Here is a 24,771-nt window from a genome sequence, read left to right on the forward strand (position 1 = left end):
ATGGGGGGTGGAACCTTTAAAAACTGGGATAAGCATTTGGCACAAGCTACCTGGCTAGTTAACACCAGAGGATCTATCAACCAAGCTGGCCCTGCTCCGTCAGACCTTTTACATACAGTAGAAGGGGATAAAGTCCCTGTGGTGCATGAAAGGAATCTGTTGGGAAAAACTGTCTGGGTTCTTCCTGCTACGGGCAAAGGTAAACCCATTCGTGGGATTGCTTTTGCTCAAGGACCTGGATGTACTTGGTGGGTGATACTGCAGGATGGTGAAGTCCGATGTGTCCCTGAAGGTGATCTGATCTTGGGTGAGAATACTTAATTCTGAACTGCATGATGTTAATTGCTGCATAATACTAACAGTGTTCATAAGTGTCTTTCAGGTTGAAGCAGTGGTGATGAGATTGGAGCTAGCTGCAAGTGGCGTCCAGTAACCTCCTCAAGACTGACATCTTTAACCTGCAACCCGTGGGCACGAACTGTGACAAAGCTCATCCCATCTCTCCTACCCTGGGAGACTCCTAGCCAGATGGAAACCCACAATCCTGAACTAAATGAACTTGATGAACTTTTTTTTTGCATAGAGATGAATCATAAACTAATGTTATCTGTATATATTTTAAAATGAAAAGTTAGTGGTGATCTGAGTATGACGTGAATGGTATGGAATAAGGGGTGGAATGTCCTGGTTTGGCCTAAACCAGGCCGATTTTCCTTTCAGTGATTTTTACTTTCAGCTAAGTCTCCTCTAAGTAACTGCACTTTCTGAAACTAACTGCATGTTTTGCAGACAGTGTCTGCTTCCAGGACTGATAACGCTCGAAGTCTGTAGTTATCGCTGAGGCACCGGTAGGGATGTTGTGCAGAAAGGCTCTTGCTGTACTTGTTCTTGAGAGAAACCAAGGTCACTGCTGAATTCCTCACTGCTTACGAGTGAAGAGCCAAAAGGGGGTCGCAGCTGCAGGGGGGAGTGGACAGGGCAGGTGACCAAAAATTGACCAACGAGGGTATTCCATCCCATACACGTCATTCTCGGTATTTAGCGGGGGGATCACGAGGGTCTCGCTCTCTTTCTGCTATGGCCGGTGTCCAAGGAGGACTCCGTCTGTTTTCCTGCTGCCCCCGATCCCAATCCGTGCATCCCTGAATCCAGCTCTTGACCATCGCTAGGCCCAGCCTGGGCCTCCCGGAGCCTGCCCTGCAGTGCCGGTGGTGACGTGGCTGACTTCAGGGGAGCTCAATCTTGGTTTTGTATATATATTTGTATATATTTGATTATTTCTATTATTATTATTATACTCTTTTCCATTATTATAGTTTATTAAAACTGTTTTAACTTTCCAACCCGGAAGTCTCTCTCCCTTTTCCCTTTCCCTTTCCCTGTGGGGAGAGGGGGGGGATAACAGAGAGCATCTACCGCAGTTTTAATAGCCAGCCCAGCTTTAAACCGTGACAAAATAGTACATCTGTGTAGTAATCAGGACTAAATGCATGCTTAGCTCTGGACACCACAGCATGTGCTGTGTAAATTAATTAAGGGAAATTAAAAAAATAATAGAATTCAACATGGTGGGTTTTTTTTCTGAAGGGAAAATTTTGTTTTGAAGGGTGTAAAGCAGCAGATTGCTTAGAACAGACAAGCAGAACAAAATGTCACAACTTTCAAGGCTTTCTAAACTAATCCTAGAAACACTACTGTTGAGGGTCTTTGGGTTTTTAATTGGTTTGTTTTGATCTGCTAAACATTTAGTTTCATGTTTTCAGGGTTTTTTACTGAGCAATATTGAGTAACTACACTGTTTGCAAAAAACTTCATCAAGGTTAGTTTTTTAATTCTAGAACACTTGGAAAACAGTCAGTTTTTGAATAAAAATGCTTCAGTTAAACCAGTCCCTCACTGAGAACATAAAGAGTCACAGAAATATACTCAATTCACTATGTCAAGCACGCAACCAATGCCAGATTTTACTGTTACCTTCCCACACGCTAACTGAGCTCTGCTGTGAGTGTGCATTGCCTTCATTCATGTAATCAAAAGGGACTTTTTCCACAGGGGCCCCTTCCCCTTTCAGTGTACTGATTAGACTGGAGCATTACCCAACCTGAGATGACTTATCAAGACCTGTTGATTTTTTTTTAATCACTCCATTTAACCAGTTTAAAAGATGGCTAAAACATTGTCAGCTGAGCTACTCCCCAAATTACCCCACTCCCAAATTCAGCACTAATGGCAACACCCTATGAACACTCCTTGTACGTGTTCCTGTCTACCAGAAGGCAGCTGCACTATAGCACAGTAAAAGACAGTAAACCGCTGTTACCATGGGCTTCATTTTCATAACAAGCATTGCTTTGAGAGGGTGCTAGGTGGCTCTATGTCAGGCTGTCTGCTAGCTTTAATTCCCCTTTCTGAAATGTTTGAGATGATGATACTCAAACAGACAAAAAGGAAAAATAAAAAAAGGAATTAAAATGTTTGCTTTCATTTTTCCAAGTCTTCACATCTGTGGGAAACCTAATGAGGAAGTGTTCAGCTTCCAGAGAGAGGTCATGTAACCCAGACCAGCCAGTTTTAAGTGACAACACTGCATTTCTCTTTAGCCAGCACAAGTGTGGCTACAGCTACTCACAGTTGTGCCTGTGCAGTCCCTCACCTGCTGAAGCCTTGAACGTGTGATTTTTTTCATGCAGTATGAAAGGTGTGCTCCCTTTACAGCTACTGTTCTGCAAACGAGGAAATCTAGCATTAGGGCTGCCCATGCAGGATCAGTAGTGCTGACCAAAAACACCCACTTGACTGTTCAAATGTGTTCAAAACATGGTGACAGTTTAATTTATACTTCTGGGCATTATCGTTGGTCTTCTCAAAGCCGGCATGGACTCCTCGCATACACGTGTTGTTCTCATGCCGGCAGACGTGTGTGTGCGTGCTCACACCTGATTTGGATCAGCTGTGCTCTGCTGGGTGATGGGGCTGCATACAGACTCAATGCCACTGGTCACAGCCTGCTGCTGTGCAGTGCAGCAGGACGGGGCACTGCTGGGGTGGTGAATAGAGAGACACTCGTGCTGAGCTAAAGGATTCCAGTCCCAAAACCAACACCATGATCCATCAAGATGCTGCTCGCTGATGGTAAACGCAAGGAGTAAGTGAGCTATGGTGAACTCCCAGCTGAGACACTCGTGGGAATCTCTGGACCAGGATGGGTGTAGTTCTGTGCCTCACTTGGTGGTTCCCCTGTGACAGCCTCAGGAGTTCAGCCCTGGACCTTAGTCTGGACACACGCAACTCTCCTTAGTCTTGAATCACCCAGATGGCATGTCATTAAAGAATCAGGCATGTTTCTGCTCTACACCTACACACCGGAGGAAGAAAGGAGGGCACTACTGTCATTGAGCTGCCCACTGCCATTTTTCACGGATACTGAATGAAAAAAGAAATGAGGAAGTAAGTTGTTGCCTGTTACCCCTGCAACAGCCACAGATCGACACCTCCCCTGTCACAGTCTTTGTATTTTCTGCTGAGTGATGTTTCTACAAGGAAAGGTTGTTCCTACTAAAATTTTATTTCCATTTGAATTCTATTGAGGTGCAACACATGCTGTGAAACAGCCACTTTATTGCAAAATTAATATCATAAGGTAGAAATTTACATTTCACATAGTTGAACTCTTGAAAGAAATGTACAAACCATGTTTCATTTGTAGAAGGGACAACAGGAGCTACAAACTGAGGGAAAGACTGGACAACGGGTTGAGGGGTGCTCAGCTTGTAAAATATGAGTGAGGCGTCCTTCAGTACTCATATTATCCTGAGTATTGTTTCAGTTCAAAGACCACACAACGTGAAACACTTAATTACTTTTACCTCATATATTGTACACCTGTAGGGGTTTTTTGTTCACCTGAGGTTTCTATTATTTAGGCTGTAAAGGATAAGCATCTTGCACACAATGAGGCTGAATTATGCGGTTGAGAGGTGGCAATACTCTGACCTTCCACCTGAACACGCTGTTAAAAGCAATAGATAAGGGGCAAGGTTCTGATAGGCAAAGATCTCAAAGCTTTGGGAAATTAATCATCTTTTCAACTTAGAACAGTTTCAAAGCAATTTGAATACAGAGAAGCCACTTCACGGAGGCAGCTTTTGCTTTGAGCTTTTTATGGGATCTGCTTATGTACTTTGGATGTGTTCACTTCAAAATCATGGAGTACTTATTCCTCATTATTGCATTTAATGATACTACAAATGAGGAAGGAAATGGTTTCTTATACTCCAAGTGCTGTGTAAGTACAGGGTTTATTTCACCTATTTCCACATCTCATCTTGTTTGATTGTCCCTGTGAATCTTCTACATAGCACATACAAAATCTGACTTGCTCAGATGTCAACAAAGTGCTGTAAAGTTCCTATTATCAAATGGCAAGGCTGCAGATGACCATAAAAAGTCAAAATGTTTCCACTAAAAGCAGCAGCCTCAATCTCCCTTATACTTTTGGAGCAAAGAGGCTTTGCATTTAGAAACACATGGCATCAGCCCTGAGAAAGTCCACTGTAATTTCCTAAAATGAAGTATAAAGGAAAAATTTAATTCCACTGTTTCATTTAACTTTAACATTAAAATCTGTCTTTGACCAAATGGGATTAGTTACTTTAACCAGCTACTAATTATAGCATTAAACTATAATTTCCAAAACCTGAAAAGGTGGAGGGAAGGCAGCAATATTGAGGGACGCTTTCATGGATCTTTGTTTCAAAATACAAACATTACATGGGAAGCATGGTCACAATACAAACTGTGGCTCTGTCACTGCCTCACTAAATGAGTTCTAGAGTCCTAGTCTCTCTCTCAACATCCTCATATGCAAAATTGTAATACTATTTCCTTAGTTCAGAGAAGTGCTGTAAAGATTATTTAGTAAAATGTTTGCTCAGGGTTCAGAAAATACTAAGCATTAGGTATCATAAATTATGTGCTAAGTCTCTTAAGCTGCAATAAAACCTGAGTGAAGTGCTTTGTAGGAAATCCTCACTGTGCGCTTCTGTACTTAATATTGGATAAGGTTATCTACATAAGAGCATTGTTTAGTAAAAGAATCACTCATAGCTTAGCGTCTTCTTTTTAAACTATTACTTGTTAGCTCTGCTAAACATGACACTGATTATTAAGAAATCCAACTGCATGTCAAGTAGTAGTTCCTATTCTTAGAAAATAATTTAGAAGATCTCCAACATTTATTGCTAGTTCTTGCTTTCCAACCTTTGGTTGAGAAAACTTGTGCAGAACTCTCCCTGCAGTTAAGGACCATGATAGAAACTGGTGACAGATTGAGGAAATTATTCTTTCCTACAGCTCCAGCTCAGCAAACACTGAGCAGGGGACCATGTCCCTCCTCATTAAAACAGCATTTAAGCATATGATTAACTTGCAGAATGTGCTCCATTGCCAAAATCACATGGATAAATGGTGTCTTGGAAAAGGACCATAAACAGACATAATTTGTCAGCGTCCCTTGGACAGGTTATTTGGATTCACGTAACACTTCAACGAAACCACACAGAGTTCTGTGTATGTTAGCTAGTGGTGACTGACCTCATGCCACTGACCACTCCAATGGTCCACCCCCTCGAATTATGTGGCTATTTTACAATACATGCAAAAGTATCTAAAGAGCACCCTTTTCCTTCCCAAGCCCTCATGAGATATGGTTGATTAGTCATCCCCCAGTTTTCATTCAGTGATCGTGTGTAAATGCTTTTCTGCATGCTGTCCAGAAAATGCACACACTGTCTTGTGAGATTTCTGGTTTCATAGATGTTGAATACCCCATCACTTCTGGCTTGCAGCATGAAACTCTTCCTTGGCCAAAGCAGCTCGTTCTTAGGTGCTTTGTGAAGAAGCCTGGGCATCGTATTTCCTAAAACTGTGGTTCCGAAAAGATTCCCTGCAATGAAACAAATCCATAAACAAAGCTGGCAAATGAAAAAGAATCCAAGAAACACCTGCCTTGAGAAAAGGAGCAGCCGACAAATCATCATCTGAAACATGTTATGTGTTGGCAGGTTAGAGGCATATTCCTTCTTCCGCTCCCACCCCACACTGGACACGCTGGCTTTGTGAAGAAGCATATATTCATAAGTAAAAAACATAAGACTCTTCTGTCTTGGTCATGGGACTAAACTGGATTATGTTATCTGGGAGTTAAAGGATCACTCCTACTTCATGCTGGCTAACACCATGTGGTGCCATATGTTCAAAACAAACACTTACCTGTTCTCTCTCCTTCCTGGCTTCAGACATTGCAGAAATGGCAAGATGTTCCCAATATCTTTTCATTAGGGTGAGGGGGAAGTCTCCTCTAACAATGCATTAAAATGACATAAATCCTCTACCCCAGGAATGAGCAGCTTGAGAAACACAGTTAATACTACATTCAGCTCCAGTGGAAGTCAGCAGACTCCTTCAATCAAGTATGAAGTTGGCAGTGTCTCTTATGGCCTGTTTTTAGCTGCCAGTAAAACTGCCTTTCTTCCTTTCAAAAATGGCATCTTTTTGTATACCTACAACAGATAATCCTGCCCTAACTGTACCTTGTGCTATGGACTTTCACTACAGGTTTGTACAGCTCCGGGATCTTCCTCTCAATCATGGGCCTAAGGTTCTCCTTCAGCTTCCCATAGTTCTTTCTGAGCTCTTGCTGATATTCCCGCTGGTCAGCAGTAATGAGGCGCTTGTTTTTCTCCACTGCTTCACCACACCTAGGCAAAAGGAAAGAAAAAAAGGCATGATATGTATCACCTACTTCAGTTAAATTCACTAAGTTAATGTTAGGTAATCTGAATGGCCAAGGATCCTGCTCCTCTGGGTTAGGCATTCCTCTGATAACTTGTCAAGTCCAAAATGATAATGAACTAATAAGAAACCTCGGTCTTTTCCAAGTACACAAATTGAGGTGATATTTTTAAGACATTAGAAATTCATGAGGCAGCTAATAAAAAACAAATTTAATGTCTGCAGAATACTGAGCTACCTGCCTACTTATAGTAAACAGATGTAGTGACAATAGCAGACAGTAGAGGCTGCATCTTCTGCTTTCTGCATAGGGCTCATTTTTATTTAACTCAAACTTATCCTTTAGCAATTATGCTTTTTTTGGACTACAGAGATTAATATATTTCTATGTGATTATGCTTGTTAAGATTTACAAGCATATATAAAGCAAAGGCCATATATGTCTACCACTGCCAAGGTGTCTGCTTGACAGACAGGGTCAGATGTTTCTTATGAACAGCTTCCTACATAAAAATGTCATTTTATTAAAAAAAAAATCAAGGCAATAGTCTGAAATGCTTTATTTCTGTAAAATGTCAAAAGATAAAACAAATGGAAGATCTTAATTTCCACATAATTAGTTTGAAGTGTTAAAATTTGTTCCCATTTGGGATGCAAAGCCTACCAAAGCACTGATCACGAAGCAGAGATAACAAGTCTGGACCAAGTGGTTAAAGTGTGAGATGCCATAAGTCACAATACCAACCTGCATAATTAATTACACAGTCATATTATCGTTGCATTAGTGCGATTATTGGCTTTATTGATGCAATTCAGCATTTCAGTTTTGTTTTACTGACCTCATTATAAACTCTTTGAAGCACAACCTCAGTTTGTTGTGATGTCGGTAAAGTTTGGGGTCTGCTGGAATTTCAGCCAGGAACACTTGCGCTACCTCTAGTGGTCCCTTATAGGAATAACACAGGAAAAGTCAAAAAAACCCAGGTGCTTAAAGTGAAAACAGGCCACATGTTTGGTTAAGTTGTTTGTTATTTCATGAGCGAAATTACGAAAGAAACGAAAACTACGTATAGTCACCATAACAGGATAATTTTTTGCTCCTTTCCCCCCCGATTTTTCCTTTGGCAAGCAGCGTTTTTGCCCATCCTATTTTACCCTCTCCTGTTTTTACTTCTCCTCCAGCCCCACAAAAAAGGGAACAGACATAGTCTACTCAGTGGAGAAGAGCTGGGACAGCTCTACGGCCAAACATGGTTATGTGAGAGAAACGCAGCTTCTATGTGTGTCATTACAAGACTCAAAGGCAGCTAAATAAGCCCAGCACAGAAAAGGACCACTCTTTCCAAAGCTTACAACAGTATGTTACTTCAGACTAGAGTCTTTGGTTGATGAAGAATTTGGAGAAACTGAGAGCATTTAGGCTTTCAGCAAAGAAACCAAGCTTTGTGAAATTGTGGATAATGCCAAGTTTTCTTTCAGTTATGTCTTCATTCTTTCATTTTAATTTTTTTTAATTGCCTTTTTTACTAGCAGGTGTATTTATGTTATAATTGCATCTCATCTTTCTTTTGGGGCACTTAGACCTTGACTTTATGTATTTTCTGTGAAACTGTGAGTCTGTGGTGGTTGCACAGCAGAATTGTTATTATTATTCCCATTCCCAAAGGATACACCTGGAGTGAACAAAATGGCTGACATGGCTAGTGTGCTAGAAATGGAAAATCTTTGGATGCATTTGCAAGGCTTCTGTGACTTTCTGCACCTACAACCAAGACAGCACTTCCATGAGCACTTTCACCAAAAGCATACCTAATGAACACTATACAATTACTAAATATCAAGGGATGAAGTTTAAATGCACATTGTGACTGTGTCCAACTACATGTACTTCTTCCAGTGTAAGACATGAGAGTGAAAAAGAAAGCACAATGAGAAAAGTATGCAGAAACTCTTCATCTGGATTATTTGGATCCCTTACCTGATTTACAGTGGCTCCAACTGAGCCCTGCAAAACCATCTGGAGCATCTTGGCATCTGGTGGTTCTTGGCTGGTGGCTGCAGTTAGTTCCTGTGTTTTTTTCCGCATATCTTCAATAGCAACTTCAATTGGGGTTAAAATAAACTAATGGAAATGGAAGGAAAGGTGCGTCATTATCTGAATCATGAATGCAGTTGACCTGTTCTAAATCCGGCAATACCACTATCATTCTCTCATGCCAAAAGCAGTAGTTGTGAAACCCAGGAAGACTGTTCAATCTAGATGTCATCTTGGCAGATGCTGCATCTGATCCAAAGCTCTTTGACATCTTATCATTTGCAAGAATAGAACGTGTATCTGACTCCCTGTTTGCATAAATTCATTACTAAGTTACTGACTTCATGTCTGAAATGGTTTTGCACTTTCTGCCTTTACAAAGCTTCCCTGTCTCTAAACCTGCTCTGAGCCCAATTTAGTTATTTGACTGTGCTTTATCAGCTAGAAGTACAGCCATAAACAGAGCTCCACACATCCTCCTACATAGCATTACAACCAGGAGGTCAAAAGAATAATAAACACTCACTATCCTCTCTTTTCCATAGTAAACACCCATCTTGCATTTGTCTACCCATTCTGTGCTAATCTTATTTATAAGAGTCTGAGAAATTCAGCCTTCTTTTTTTTCTGCCAAGCATAGAAGTTGAAAATCTTCCCACCCAGAGACTCCTTCAGCCCCTGAGAAATTAGATCTGTCCTCAAAACTCAATTACCTCTTCTTTTTGGATGACATTGATTCTAGTTTTGATGTAGGGGAAAGCATGCATTGTGGTTAGGATGGTGTTCCTCTTGTATTGCTCACTAAGCTCTCCTCTGGGGCGCCCATCCATGGTGAAAGGTGTAGTGTACATGAACCGACAGAGGCTGAAGTTCTTTTCAAAATAGGTTACCCTTTCTTTCATCTCATATTCATCAAAATACGGCTCCACAAACGTAATTTGTATATATGCCTAAGAAAAGAGGGAAGAACCATTACAGTACTTCACAACCCAAGAAGTGTAAAAGGAACAGCATATGTGAAATATCCTATAGTTCACATTGGCTAAGCATGGTCTGGAAGAGCACAGAGCAAATCCTTCAGGGCTCCTTCTCTTCCTCAAAGCTGACAAAACTTGTCTCTGGGGAGGGCACAGCTTAACCCTGGGAATCAGAGCCAGAGCTGGGACCCTTGATCAGAACTTCTAATTTCCACACTCTGTGACAAGCTACTAAACTCAGCCTTTCACAGAGGCTTTACGGACATTCCTGGGCCCAGAGATACAGCCAAGTTAGGAGTATTTTTGGTGCCTTAATGTTTGAACATAAAGGTTTCAAGGGGATCCCCCCTCTCTTCCTTTCTCTTCCATGCCTCTTCCTTTCTCTTCTGTGATGCAGCACTCAACACTCCTAGTAGTACTTTCCCTACCTTATTTGGATCCAGCTTTCTTTTGTCTACAGGAGCAGAGTCCTTAATCACTTCCACAGCATCCTCCCCAAAACACTGTCCATAAAATCCCTGGAAAGGAAACAGAATTATCCCAGAGTGTTTTTAGTCCTTAATACAATGCTAATGATCTGTATGACTCTAGGAGAAAGGAGAAACCATGACAATTTCTGGGCTCTGTACAGTCAGTATACTGCATCATGAACCACAGCTGGCCAGGGTAAGGCATCTTCCAACAAAGATCAGTGTGAGTTGCTCACAAAAAAGCAGAACTCAAGGTAAAGTGATCAGAAGGGAACCTTGAAGTTCTGTGAAAAAGCTGAAAAGGTACCAAAGCGAATATCTGGCATGCTCAAATCAAATCATTCAATATATTACAGGCCTGCCCATATAAGAGACATGGCCTCAAGAGAATGGATCACTTTCTTCATTATACTTTAAAAAGGGCTACAATGGAAATGATATACACAAAGGAAATAACCTACAGTACAGGTCAGTTTGTTACTGATTTTTATACAGCAATAATACTATTAGAACTGTGCAGGTTCATTAGAAAGCATAACATAACATTGGAGATCACATTAACACAATGTTTTTTTTCTTTACCTCTAATCTGTGAGAAATCTCAGGAAGTTTGGTAATTGCAGGCTCCTTATAAACAAATTCCTGTTCATCCAAGTCCCCAAATTTGGATCCATAGAAACCAACACGGAAGTAAGTTCCAAACATTCGCTTTTGACCCTAATTGATAAAAAGAAAGAGGAAATTACAATTATTTATTTGTTTATGTCAGTGTTGTAGTATTTGGATGCCTTTTTTTTTCCCAATTGATGTATAAGAAAACCCACTAATCCTACATTTTCACTATTTCAGAGCCAGTTCTATGTATCACCAGTGCTGATGGATTAGAAGCACATATTAATGAAGGAAAGCATACAAATTAAATCTAACTAAAAATTTAGGCTAATCATGAAGTGACTTTTGCAAAGCAAAATAACTTATTGTTTTTTAATTCCATTGGATACACGTTCATAAAGTTAAAATTTTGCAAGGAAAATTGATAAGAATTTGAAACTGACTAGACTCAGCAATAAGATTCTTCTGGAGAAAGAGAAGGAAAGGGGCAGTATGAGTGCTGAGTATTTAGCCAGCCTTTTGTATTTCTTCTGTTTTATAACTGAAAAACTAGTTAACTGACAATAAAGTTGTCTTTCTTAAATAGATGCCCCAGGTGGAATCATGCATGTTCTTATTCTAAGTTTGACCTGTTCAGCTATTTTTCTGTAACTCTAAACCAGTTCTATGCTTTTTCCTACAGAGAGCATAGAGCCTTTTTTCACTGTACACTACCCTTTGTAGATAGGCCAAAGCAGATAGAAGCTTTTATTAGAAAAAGGAAATGGATCTATTTCACATGAATAGTTTTATTATCACCAGTCTTAAACAAACAGTGCAACCCAGCCATGTGTCTTGCTCGCAGTGCCTTGCCTTATGAGTACCTTATTAATAATGCTGTCAAAGGCCTTCTGTAGCTTGCTGTGTGTCAAGGTAAGCTTCCTGAAGTCTCGATGTGCTTCCAGTATGGGGATGACAATTTTGTACACCTCGTTCACAGTTTCATACAATCCCCCCTTGGAAGAAAAAATTTTAAAAAGGGAAAAAAATAGAATAAAATAAATGAGTCCTCATGCACTCTGAAAAGAAACTATATCTCCATTAATGGCCTAGCTGAAAAGGGGATTTATGGGACTCATCTTTTAATCTGCTATGTATGTTGCTTGTTTTAGCTTTCTAAAAACTGGTAGTAGTAAATGGGTAGTTCTGAGCTGCAAACAACAAATGATATAATTTGGATCTCTGATCTGTTGGGCTCTCAAGCCCAAATTCCTGTGTAAAGCACATGGTTTCTACTTAGGGGCTAGAAGAGTTAGAAACTCAGGTGAGCAGAAGGAAATGTATTTATTTAGCCTGTGTGGTTCAGGGCAACCAGACCTGCATCTGGACAAAAGGAACGCAAATGGTATCTTCAGAGATGCTAAATCATATATGCTCTTTAGCACTACATCAATATGATGAGCTACTTGAGTATTAACATCATGACTCTTTACAGGGTAAGTGTAGATTGCAAGGCTGGTGGTTGTATGCTGTGTCAAAGCACAGGAGTAACTCTCACATGCTTTCTAAAATCTATAGCTTAAGGAAAACGTTTTTCTTAAATGTACTATCCCATGAAAATACCATCCAAAAGGCTTGGTTCGTGCCTGGGACAATCGCTTTCTGCTGATGATGCCTACAGTCTGCACAGCATAGGTGGATATATGGCTGAGCTAGGCTACCTGAAAAGCCTAGCTTAGCCAACCTGGCTGAAGGAGGGCTCGTCAGCCTCAGTGTCTCTGCCTCTTGTTTGCAGTGGGACAGATCTGTGGAGCTTGGGTTAGCAGTAAGACTTTGTTTCCTCATGTGCAGGAAAATAAGCTATGGATCTAGCTCAGATAGCCCCACTCCGTCTCCTGGTGATTTTGGCCCTCACTCACCGTGCTGAAGAGCTCTGCTGCTTGTTCCAGCAGCCCTACCAGGCCGCTTTCTGAGAAATACCTCCCAGAACATATACCATCTTCATCCGGAGACAAAACATCATCTGAAACAGCAGATTCCTCCAGCACATTGGATGAAATATTCTAAAATACATCAGAGCAGAGAAATCAGAAACCTAGATCAATAGTCTAATATCATAAAGATCCAGGCAGAAACAGTTTCAACATATTTACATGACAGGAAGAAGAATGAGATTATACAAGTGCAGCCTGGGGATACACAGTTAAATTCCATTTAGAAGCAAATGTAACATCATAAATCTCTGCAGATGGCAGATCAGGAGTTTTGCTACAAGAATCCTGAACTTTCTCGCCTCAGGTTTAAAAGGCGGACTCTTGTAGGTCACAAACTGGCCCCCCTCTGGTGGCTGGATTTCCATGAAGCTGCAATGAACTCAATCTCCCATGCTGCAGGGGTGACAACCAATGTGCCCTTCCTGCTGCTCGTGCCTTGGGGTGGGAAATTCCAAGCTGCACCCTGGACCTCCTGCCACCTGCTTGAAGAAGCGGAACTTTCAAGTTGTTGATTTGACTTTTGCAAGCAGAGGAGAAGAAGGACAATATTGGTCTAAAAACTGCAATAATTGAATGCTGCTTCTCATTTCAGCCTCTGCCATATTACACCTTGATCCTGCAGAATTTACTCGGTTTCTTGTTAAAGTTACTGATCTTATTGTGTGTTTAAATAAAACTAGATAAAGTACACAGTGTCAGTCACTCTTTGAGATTCTAGACCATGAAATAATGTCTAGAGTTCTTCAGGATCCCTTTGAGTAAGTGACACCGGATAGAGTCAACATTAACAATTTTATAATACATAGAAATACATGAAAATTAACATTAAAATATGTGTACATACGATATGGAACTAGCATATGTAACTTTCAACAGCAGCAGAAATGCTAAGCTTCGATTTGCTAGTAATTAAAAGGAGTTAAATTAGTGTCATAGTGTCTCACTTAAGCAGAAATTGGCAATGACAATCTGTCTGAGAGCAGGATAGATGCCAGCTGGCTAGCTAGCTGAGTCCTTAAAGACATCTTTATAAAATGGCAGAGACACTGACGGCTGTTACTATTGATCGGATTTCAGATAAAGAATTGGCATGACACATCACTAGCAACATTTGACTTTCCCCCTTGGGTTTTGTGGATGTACTTATTTCTCCATGGGTGAAATTTACTCCAACCATGCTTCCATCACAGTGCCTAGTCTGCACATCACGTCAGCTCCCCTGGAAGGGTGAGCACGAAGCTCAGGACAGCATTCACAGGAGTTAAGAATACGTCTGAGTTTCAACCAGAGGGAAAACTGCAGCACATTTTAGCAAACCCATGCCACTTTTTACCTACCAGTCTCCTACTTCAACCAGAGCTAGCCGCCCTCGCACATACCTAGAGCAACTCATACAACCCATGCTGCAGCTCGATTTCTGGTTTTCCCTTTCTGTAACAGTAGCCATTAAGTTTTCACAGAATAGCATGTGGCCTTTGGTGGCTTTTTTTTTTTGTAGCAAAGGGAAAAGGGTCCAGAGGAGTGGTTTATTTATGAAAGTAACCAAGAAAGTTGCAGACACCAATTATATCTTCTTTGCCTTTAAGCCTGTAATAACTAACATCAGGCACGTATTTCCATATTTTACAGTCCACACACTCTAGTTGGAGAGAGTCTTCATGACGTATTCCTGGTGCTTGCATGATCTTTTGCAAAGTGGAATGCCTCACACACCGTTTGCCTTGATCTGCCTTTCATATTGAAGAACTTTATATGTCGCTTACATAATCAAGGCAATACACAAGTTACCATGTATATCATGGGCAATTATTTTGGACCTCACAAGCCTAGTTTTCTTTAAGGAAAAGAAACCCTTGTGTAAACTCAAGGGGCTTTACTGTGATCCGCAGCCCTTATCACCATGTTAGATATGGCTTGGGTAGCCTGCAACCTAGATTGCCAAAACAGCACAGTCAAATTAGGCTATCCTGAGCCCAGGCTAACTAGCCCAGTGCCTCAGCGGGTAGACAAATACACAAAGTCCTTGTCTGTGGTAATATAAAGTAGCTTTAAAGTCAGTCCGTATGCAATTCATACTCTCTCTAAGTCCACCTTATCACTTGCAAAAGGGATTTAGTGTAAACACAAATTAAGCTCAAAGGGAATTTCACTGAAAGTGATCCTGTTCTGATTTTGAGGAATAGTTTTGATTGCACAGAGAGAAGCATATACAGTTTTGTCTGGCACAGTATAAGGAAAAGTGTTACTCTACTGACAATCAGTTTTCTGGATGCTAAGAGTCACTGCAGAAGACCTAGGTCAACTGATTTAATCCTTTGCTGCCTCATTTTAGTCATCTGTAAGAAAGAGATAACACTTCTGCTCATCCAGAATAATCTTTTTTAATGCACATTATTATCACCCTCAATTCCACAACTAAATACATATCACCAATATTAGTTAATTTCATATCTGAGCTAAATAAAGAAATGGACACAGAAGGAGTCAGTGAGTGAGATCTGGAACTCCAGGTAAAGCTGAGACAGTCTGAGTGGTGTTTTTCTCTTTTAACAAGGTCATCTGAACAAGATCTGCCCAGGTGCTACAAAACACAAACCTGTTTGTAAAGAATGGGAGCTCTTCTCTTGAAAGACTTTGTAAAAATGCAAAGTGTTATTATAGTTAATTATTGTTATTAAGCAAACTGAAATTCAAAATTATGCTGTCAGATAAAGCGTTGTGTAATTGGGTTTCTGGTCATTAAGGCATTTCATTACCTCTCTCCTGTGGAGCAACTGTTCCTTTGGCAAACATGTATTTACACAGCATTTTGATGAGAGAGACTGATTTGTTGCTTTTAAACTTCTACGTTTTTGCTTGCCTAGTGCCTTGTAGAATAGATTTCAGTTCTCTAAAATAACTGGAAACATACCCATTCATGGCAATCAGCATAATCTGGGAGCAATGGAAGGAGGAACTGCATTAGGGTCAAGTGTGTGAGATTACAAGCATTCAAGGCAGCCTGGGAGCAGGATAACATTGGGAAGGGAATGCAGATTTCACCTATATCTAAATGATAATAGTATATAACCAGTAGGGAGAAAAGAAGAAAATAGAAGTAATGAATGGAATTTAGAAGTTAGGAAGTGTACAAAATTGACAAGGGATGCAAAATGGCAGAAGTATAAATCCATGACCAGAAGTTTAGCCAGTAAAAAGCTATCTCAAGAGTAAAGGAATTTAAGAGTAACACTAGTCCATCACCTGATTGCTAAGGTGAAATTGCAAATACTAATGGCCAACATACTAAATTGAATGCAAAATGCCAAGTGGTACAATCAGTAAGAAAACCCAGGTGGTATGGTGATATCAAGGGATGATGAACTACTAGCATTAGCTGTTTCAAAATCACCTGGACCATAAAATATGCTCCTCAACAGTTTAAAAGAGCTAAGCAAAAGGGTATTCAGGCAGTGAATACTGAGTTGCCATATGTTTTAGAAAACTGGGGAAGTTCCAGAGGAAGAAATATGCTTTGGGGACCACATTTTTCTAAAAGTAAACAAGATAAGCAGATAGTGGTAGGTTTATCAGTCTACATTCAGGACAAAGCGGTGGAAATACTGTTACGAAATTTTACTAAAGAAAAAATTAAAGGTATTGTAATTAATCTGAATCAACACTAGACTATAGAAACCTGATACTTTTAAAGAGATTACAGTCTCATAAAGGCAATAATTCCCCAACTGTAGATGTCTATATAACATGAGTTAATTCTGCAAAACATTTCCACTAATTAGTTGGAATGATTCATAATCATTGCAGCAAACACTCTGTAAATAAACAATGGTCTTCACTGGTCTTAGAGAATAATGATAAAGGAAGAATCATCAACACATAGGAACATTTTAAGGGTTCAGCCATTTCTATTTTTAATAATGCGTGAAAAAAAGCAGTAAAATCACTGAATTTGCACACAAAGTCAGTTCAGGTAAGGGTAACCAAAACTGCATAATCTGATAAACTATGTATAAATATCTGCATTTCAAAATGTCGAACTAACAACAGAGAGTTATGCTTTCATCTATGGGATGTAGAAAAGACGGGTGAAAAACAAAATCCAAGAAAACTCTCTGGAAAAGATCAACGTATTACTGAGTAAAGAGCTCAACAATGCCAAAAGAGCCAGTGGAGTCTTTGGAGAGATACACTGAGAAATACGACCCAGGCTTAAAGAACTTATGGGAATTTTTACTTGACTTCAGTGTGACTGCATACAGACTACAGTGACTGTGTCATTCATCAGTCAAAAGGGTGTTGGTTAGTAACTGGAGGACAGTCAAAAGATTGGAGAACATGCCTAAAAGAACTGAGTAGCTCTAATTATCTAGATTATGAGAAAGAAGTTTGAAAGATGCACCTGTCACAGCTGATAAGTAAGAGCCCTAGGAAAAGGCCTGTGATAATAGAGAGGTTCTACTTAGCAAACATGAGATTACAGTATCCAACTGCTGGAAATAGAAGCTAGAGACAGCCAGACACTAAAGTACCATTTTTTATCAGTAAGCATAAATCATCAGAACAATCTACCAAGAGTGGTGGTGGATACTCTGCCATTGTAACTTTTCCTCCCCATACATACACTTCTGCTCTGCTTAACACAAGGAGGAATACACAACCCAGAACAGGCCATCCCAGCCTTTTACTGTCAGAACTTGTGAGCCTTTTCTTACCTGAAAACTGACACTGCCCACTGGGAGATAATTTCGATCTTCAAGCATGCTGAGGTACTCTGCCACCAGCGCTGCAGCATGGACCAGACACATGGCTGCTTCTGTGTAGCATTTCCTCTTGGTGTGCTTCTCTGCCATGTTCTGCAGCCAAGTCAGCCTCAAGTCGGGTGATGTCTGGTATCCTTTGGCAATTCTAACAACACAGGGCAGAAAGGAGGTGTGAATGACCACTTCTTCTCAAGTAACAGAAAGAACCTTTATAATTCTCCATCTGGGCTGAATGGAAGGAAACATCTTTCTTTATTCTGTATAATTCACTAAGCACAGGGCAAAAGAAATGGTTAGGCAGGGATAGAGAGGACACACAGGGGCTATGAGGAGAGCAAAACTGCTGAACCCAAGACTCTTCAGTGTTCATCAGTCCCTGTCTCTCATACTTGCCCAGTGGCTCCACTGCAACATGCTTAGTCCCACAGCCTGGGCCCCCTGTGACGGATCAGCTGTGCGAAAGCAGGAATGTACACAAACAGAACAGCTGGAGGGTTTGTCCACAACTTGTCCCTAAAATGCACAGTTCTTGTGCTCACCTCACTGCAGAATTTCCTCAGTAGCAATTCTAAACAGATTCACCTGTACATGAGATCCATGAGCATCTCCGGATCTTCCTGAAATTCTCTCATTTTCACTGTATCTGACAGGATGCTGTTCAGATTACACAGCAGTTCCTCTACCTGCAGTAAGGAAAAGATCAACGTGCATTTCTCAGGTGTTTATTTTTTCCATTCTAGAAAAAGAACAGCATCTGCACCAGACAATGTTACTCTCTTTTAGTCCCTCTTACCAAAGGAAATGTCAGGATACTGAATTGCTACAAGATATGTTTTTCCAACTCTATTCAATGCAGCAAAGACTGCTGATGTAGCAAATCTTATACACACATTTTCATTAATCAAAATGAGCTGGAATTCTTTGATCTGTTTACTTCTGAACAAAAAAATCAAACCTGTGTGCTCATGTTCAGCTTTAGTTGATCTGTGATCCAATAACAAAGCAGATGTTTTTGTAAGTCTTCAGCACAAGCTGAGTTACTGTACAAATTTTAGCAAAGCATCTGACAGTGGTTTGAAATGTTTTTCATTATTGCTGCTGCGCCTTATGAATTGAAAATGGAGAGAAGTTTCCATGGTGCTACTTGTCTGAAAACATAATGAATCAAATTCCATCTTGGGAAGCCCTTATAGGATACAGTTCCTGCTGGGGTCTAGAAGAAAGCTGTACACAAAGCTAAGAGATGATTCACCTGTAATGTGATTTCAGTGGAACTCCTTAAGAGTTCTTTTTCTGGAATTATGTCCTCCACTTCTTCCCCGCTTATCATTTTGTTAGAAATAAACTCATGTGATAACCCCTTCATCCTTAATTTCATTGCTTTGGAAGATTAAGATCTAGGACTTGCTCCAAGCACACTCCTATGTGAAAGCCACAGATACCATAAAAGATTTGACCTGAATGGGAAATGAAGTTGTCTGCATATCCACATCTTCCTCTGCATAGGCTAGGATGGTTCGTAAGGATCGTCGAAGGAATTCTTCATTAAACTCGGGTGATTTGCCAACCAGAGAGGCTAGTGACATGGTCACCTGCATCTTCACTCTTGCAAAATTCTTTTAGAAGAAAAACCAAAAACATAAGAGAATGATGGCTGCACTGAACCACGCGTATCAGTTCACATATCTCTGTCTACTGTATAAACCAAACCCACTTTCTCCTGCCCACTTTAACTGCATTAAACTCACCACTCAGATGAGTGGCCTCTGGTGCATCAAAGCCAGTTCTGTTCTACCTGGTTAAGCCAAAGTTCCCTAATTCTGACTTGCCTGTACCTTGGAATACATATACTTGCTTGAGACAAGGGGAAGGCAGAAGCACCTCTTTACCCCCCTGCACAGGCCAGTGGGTGTGTAGATCAGGCCACCCACAGAGAAGAAGAGGAAGCAGGACTGAGAAAACATTCTGGACACAAGTCTAGGAAGCAAAAGGCCTCTGAGGGCCTCTGAGTGCCTCTGAGTGCCTCTGAGTGCCTCTGAGTGATGCACTATACCTTGCTGATCATGGTGTCTCAGAGGCACATTTTCCTCCTGCAAAGCCAACACTTCTCACATATTCAAGACTTTTAAAGTAACAACTAGGAAAGAAAATGCTCTGCAAGATCAGATGCTATCCAAAATGCTAATGCATGTCCTTTCGTGATAGGACATTGTGAACCTATGTGCATAATGTACGTATTTTGCTCCATATTTGTGGTTAAAAATCAAAGCCTTGTCCTGAGACCAAGGAGCCAGCAAGAATTCTCATTAATACAAGCATACAGTAGTTCTACTGAGGTTGTAATTGTATTAGAATAGAATTAGTTTAAGTTTAAGTAGTTCTCACACAGGAGTGAAAAAAAACATGACAAAATGAAGAGTACTGCTTATGCATTTTATAGTCCTTGCTATCAGAGGCCTAGTGCTGTTCTGTTTGAAGATGCATTTACAGATGTTGCAGAAAAAGTCACATTTCCCTAAATAAAACAATGAACAATAATTAAAACTACTTTCTTCCTATACTTTTAGCACTTCTTCTGGCTCAAATGTGTGAAACAACATAACATAGGACTATTTATTTGCAGATGCCTTCCATTTGCTATCACAACTTCTGATCACAAAAAAAGGTGTCACAAAACATACTGCTGTTCTCAAAATCTTACACTGGTAGAGCTGAAGCTGTATCTCATGAGGAGATAAAGAGTGGCACAGGCTTGAGTCCGTGTAATATCTATGCTGCTGCTGCAGTGATGGAGAACTCTTTGACACAGGTCAGCACACTGTTCGACCTCCTCTTCAAACAAGAAATCTCCAAACTAAGGGAGACAGAGAAGAAAACATTCATTACTCTTGTTTCTGGCCATTAAAACACTACTAGCTCAGTGCAGAAAAATCACAGGACTCAGACAAAGACTAAAGTTTGCAAAAACTACATTTTATACTTTTTTTTTTTATTTGGACTTCTGATTCCTGTGATGCTATAGGTTCCATTTTCAAGCTTTTCTACAGAGAAAAAAGGTTTGAAAATAGTCTTTGTGTTTAGAAAAAGAGCAGCAGAAAGAGAGAGAATAAAAAAATTTCTGAGTCTCACAGCTCCAGGAGCTTTTGAAAACATCAAATATTGCAAAATTCTTAACAACACGGAGAGCTGCTATTTTCAGAATATATAATTGCTGATGAAACATGCAAATACTTCCTTAAGCATAAGGAGCAATTACTAGCTTTTTGCATCAACACCCTACCCTTCTCCAGCCTTCCAGCACGTTCTTCCTCTTATGGCGTGCCACAAAACTTCCACTGCCCAGCTTTCATGCCAGACCCTTCTTTACAGTATCTCCACAATGCACCAAGCAGACAATAAATCCAGGGGGCAGGAGGTCTTTACTAAGAAACTCTCACTGTAGACAGCACAGATGCACCAGTACCATATGTACATACATAGGACTGATAAAGGTGTGTGAGCAGAACATAGGATATTATTTCTCATTTGCAGGGCCATTTCCCAGTTCTCAAACCTTTCTTCACTCCATTATCTCACTGGTTTATGTCTAATTTATATTACAAGCCTGCTGGCACAGGGTTCTATCATTTTTATTTGTAAAACAACAGCTATACACCTACAGTGTAACAGAAATAATTGCAATGATTGCTTCATAAAATACAGAACTGAGTCAGCTTAACTAGCACCTATTTCAGTGAGAATAACAATTGCTTCACAAAATTCATTATTGTAATTGGAAGTTAGCTTTCAAAGATAAAGTACAATGAAAACATAATTATGAGTTTCATAGCTACTCAGCTATCTACCTTGTAATTAGGCTTTGTCAGCCAATCTGCATTTAACAGCAGACAGGCAGTAATCGGACAGGAGTATCCTGTTTGTTATTTGCATTTTAGAATAGTTTAGGGGAAAAAAACATTTCATGGATTTTTCCTTTGTGGAACTGCTTTTCTTTGTAGGAGAATAAATCTCAAACAGATTTTAGAGAGTCCTCATGAAGCACCTAACCCATTATGACCCATATTATAAAAACTGTTGGGTCAAATTCTGTCATATACATTTTTAGTTTTTTTTTAATTGGTGTTATAGAAATGAAAGAAAGGTTAGGATTTGGCTTTGTTTTCAGGCAGAACAAAGATGAAATCTGTTAACATCTTAGAATCTACTTAGAATTTTGGAACCTATCTTAGAAGTAGAAACCTAGAACTATCCCCCTGATCACTGATGAGTTAGCTTTGATTTCCTGCCCAACTGGTTGGAAACTAGTCCTGATGATATAATAATTTAATTTTGACTTTATGGACTCTGAGCAATCCCTAGCATTCAGATTCCTAATTAAAATTAGAATGTATTTGAAATATAATGGCTGGATTTTTTTACCATTTTGTTAGTAAATCTTTTATATTTAAGAGAACACTACTAAACCCACAAGATTATTCAGATTCAGTTATTCCAACTTGTGTGGTTAACGAAAAAATCTTACAACAGCTGTAGAAGTCCCCTAACATCCCTATAGATAGGCATTTGTATTTACATATGCAAAACATATTTAACAAATGCCAAAGGAAAAGTGGGAAGTGAATGCACACAGCTCTGCTCTAGAAATGCTGCTCTAATAACTTGATTGGAAGCATGAAAACAGAAGTATGTCAAGAGCATACCTTAGCAATGAGTGCTCTGAGTGTAGCAAAGCAATGAGTCAGGTAAGTGGTGCTCTGATCACAGCCAAGAGAATTTACCAGGACCTTCAAAACTCCTCCCAAAAGATTGTCTCTGCACTCTGCCGCAAAGCTTGCCTACACATGGAGGAGAGAACCAACAATAACTGCACGAGGTAATTCAGCAATGAACTGGCACATAGGAACCGAAGTTCTGCTCTCCTGTCCATGAGACACATCCAGGAGTTTAGAGATTGCAGTTTTTTCATTTGTTAACATCTGTTTCAGAGGAATTTCAAAACACTTTTGTAGTGATCAGGAAAATATCCCAAACATTTCTCAATATCCACAGACCTTCCAATGCATTTTTAAGCTCAGCCAGCTTCTGCAGTGCCTCTTGAAGATCTGTCTACCTTCTGTTCAATCTTTCATGTACTTTGGATCAGGAAGTGATCCTGTGATGGGCATGCACCATCCTTGCCCTTGCCTCCTCGTGCTCTGATTTCCTGGGCATATAGGCTAAACAGGCATACTGGTATGCTCTGATCAAACCCTCAACCCAAATAGTGGGGAGACTAGGTGCTATGAGCAGTGTCATGCAAAAATCATGCCCAGTACTATAACAGTCTAGTAGCTAAATGCTTTTCTACTAACAGGTTTTCAAGAATGAAGTTTTCTCCTTGCTATCCATGAATATGCGTGTTCCTCCAACAGTAGTATTCCCATACCCATTAATTTGGAGTGTCTCTCCTAAACCAGGAGACCACATCTAAGCAGAGTCAACTACCATGGTTTCACTGCTGTTAAAGGACGTGTGAAATTTTACTGCACCTGACTCCCTAGAAGTAAGTTCTGCACATTACATTGCTCTAGGGGGGCATATCTCTTTTCACAAGGACTCCATGCAGGTGGAAGATACCTTCCTGAACTGAGCACTCTGTGGGAGTCAAGGTTAAATCTTTTTGTCTCACAGGATCATACATGCAAGTATGACCAGAGGGCACACAGCAGACCAGTTCCAAATTACTAATATCTTCAGAGATATTCCTAACATAAATGAAGGTTTTTCTTCCCTCATCCTCTCCAAACTCCAGGATCATAGTGAAACAGTGGAAGTAGCTTTCAACAACATCTACTGAAGACAAGGTGGTAGATTTCCCTTTAATTCACAGTAGTGCAATGTCCTACAGTAGAAGGGGCTTGTGGCAACAATAAAAGGCAGGCAGCAATTTCATCTTTGGATTAATTGTTCTTCATCTTTTTTTTCCCCTTCAAGATGATAAAAGTTTACAGAAGATCTTTAATTAAAACTTTTTGCACTGCCTAAGAAACAAAAGGAGAAATTAATCTTGCTTCCACTGGCTTCTGAGGGAGCAGGGATTGGTACTAAGCTAGCTCTGCTGTTTCCCACCTGGATGATGTTCTCTTGCATATCAAGAATGATCAGGTTAGCTTCAGTTGCCAGGTTTCCACTGATTAGAGCTTCTTGATCTAGCTCAGCTTTTGTCCTGCAAAAAGGAGTTCTCATTAAAGCTTGCAGAGAGTACCCCAAGAGTTAGATGGCCTGCTGTTTAAACAAAGCCAAAATACAAAAAATACCATTCTGAACGAACCCGTAAAAGCAAACAATGAAAACAGTGTTCAGAGGTGTTTCTTAAGAACTACGGAGTCAAATGAGGACAGCTGAGATCGTAGAACACAAGTCCCAAAGAGGACACGTTAAAAGTACGCCTCTGGCTTCTGCTTCCTTAATAGCAATCTCTGTAATGGCTACACTGTCCTCAATATCATGTTCAATTGTTCAAAAAGCTATGCAGTGATTTCTGAATGCGTTGCCTGTAGCAGGATACCAAGACCCAAATGGAATAAAAGGAAACTGATCTAACATTTCCAGAAAATAAGTAAAAATAGCAGGCTTGGGCAGAGGGGAAACTGCTTGAATGCCATAGCAGCAGTGATGAATGTAGGCAATTTAAAACATTGATTCTCGAGACTGTTGACAACTGTTGACAACATAAGGTCCAACAGCTGTGAGGTCAATACAGCAGTGCCCCAGGCCATTTAAGAGAGGAGTGAAACATTTATAAAAGACAGAAAGTGGTGGTAAGGCAATGCATGATACCCTTTTAGCTGAGACTTAAGGACAAGGTCTGGAACACAGCTCCTCTGCAGCTGAGTGCTCTAAGCATAGGTGCAGTTTCTAACAAAAGTGTATTTTCAGACACCCCTCCTATGCCAGAAACACAGAGAGAAGGCTTTGTTCTTTTTCCTAAACCGACTCAGAAAAGGGTTGTTGCATGGCCAGAAGCTGCTCTCCAGAGCTTGAGATCAGAGCTGCTCTGACTTGGGCCAAAGTTCCTAAGGTGCATTTCTGTGGCTGGAACAATGCCCTTACAATCACACTTCTGAGAGACTCAAAATTGTGGCTTTTCTGCTACATTCACTTACCTTTTCT

The 24,771-nt window shown here is 40.2% G+C and overlaps 1 protein-coding gene across 1 annotated transcript in view; it reads right to left on the reverse strand.

The window, feature by feature from the left end:
- Positions 1 to 5,880: 5,880 nt before the first annotated feature.
- Positions 5,881 to 24,771, reverse strand: part of DOCK8 (dedicator of cytokinesis 8) — a 66,717-nt gene continuing 47,826 nt past the window's right edge. Inside the window, exons 32-46 of the mRNA XM_068422030.1 lie at positions 23,728 to 23,824; positions 22,320 to 22,454; positions 20,321 to 20,473; positions 19,077 to 19,235; positions 18,202 to 18,302; positions 17,572 to 17,764; positions 12,785 to 12,928; positions 11,750 to 11,881; positions 10,857 to 10,991; positions 10,233 to 10,322; positions 9,541 to 9,777; positions 8,771 to 8,914; positions 7,632 to 7,738; positions 6,591 to 6,758; positions 5,881 to 5,944 (exon numbers count right to left, since the gene is read on the reverse strand). Coding sequence (XP_068278131.1) covers positions 5,881 to 5,944; positions 6,591 to 6,758; positions 7,632 to 7,738; positions 8,771 to 8,914; positions 9,541 to 9,777; positions 10,233 to 10,322; positions 10,857 to 10,991; positions 11,750 to 11,881; positions 12,785 to 12,928; positions 17,572 to 17,764; positions 18,202 to 18,302; positions 19,077 to 19,235; positions 20,321 to 20,473; positions 22,320 to 22,454; positions 23,728 to 23,824 — 2,059 coding nt within the window. The remainder of the gene's footprint in view (positions 5,945 to 6,590; positions 6,759 to 7,631; positions 7,739 to 8,770; positions 8,915 to 9,540; positions 9,778 to 10,232; positions 10,323 to 10,856; positions 10,992 to 11,749; positions 11,882 to 12,784; positions 12,929 to 17,571; positions 17,765 to 18,201; positions 18,303 to 19,076; positions 19,236 to 20,320; positions 20,474 to 22,319; positions 22,455 to 23,727; positions 23,825 to 24,771) is intronic.

The sequence above is a fragment of the Nyctibius grandis genome, chromosome Z (assembly GCF_013368605.1).
Source record: "Nyctibius grandis isolate bNycGra1 chromosome Z, bNycGra1.pri, whole genome shotgun sequence".
NCBI classification, from domain to species: Eukaryota; Metazoa; Chordata; class Aves; order Nyctibiiformes; family Nyctibiidae; genus Nyctibius; species Nyctibius grandis.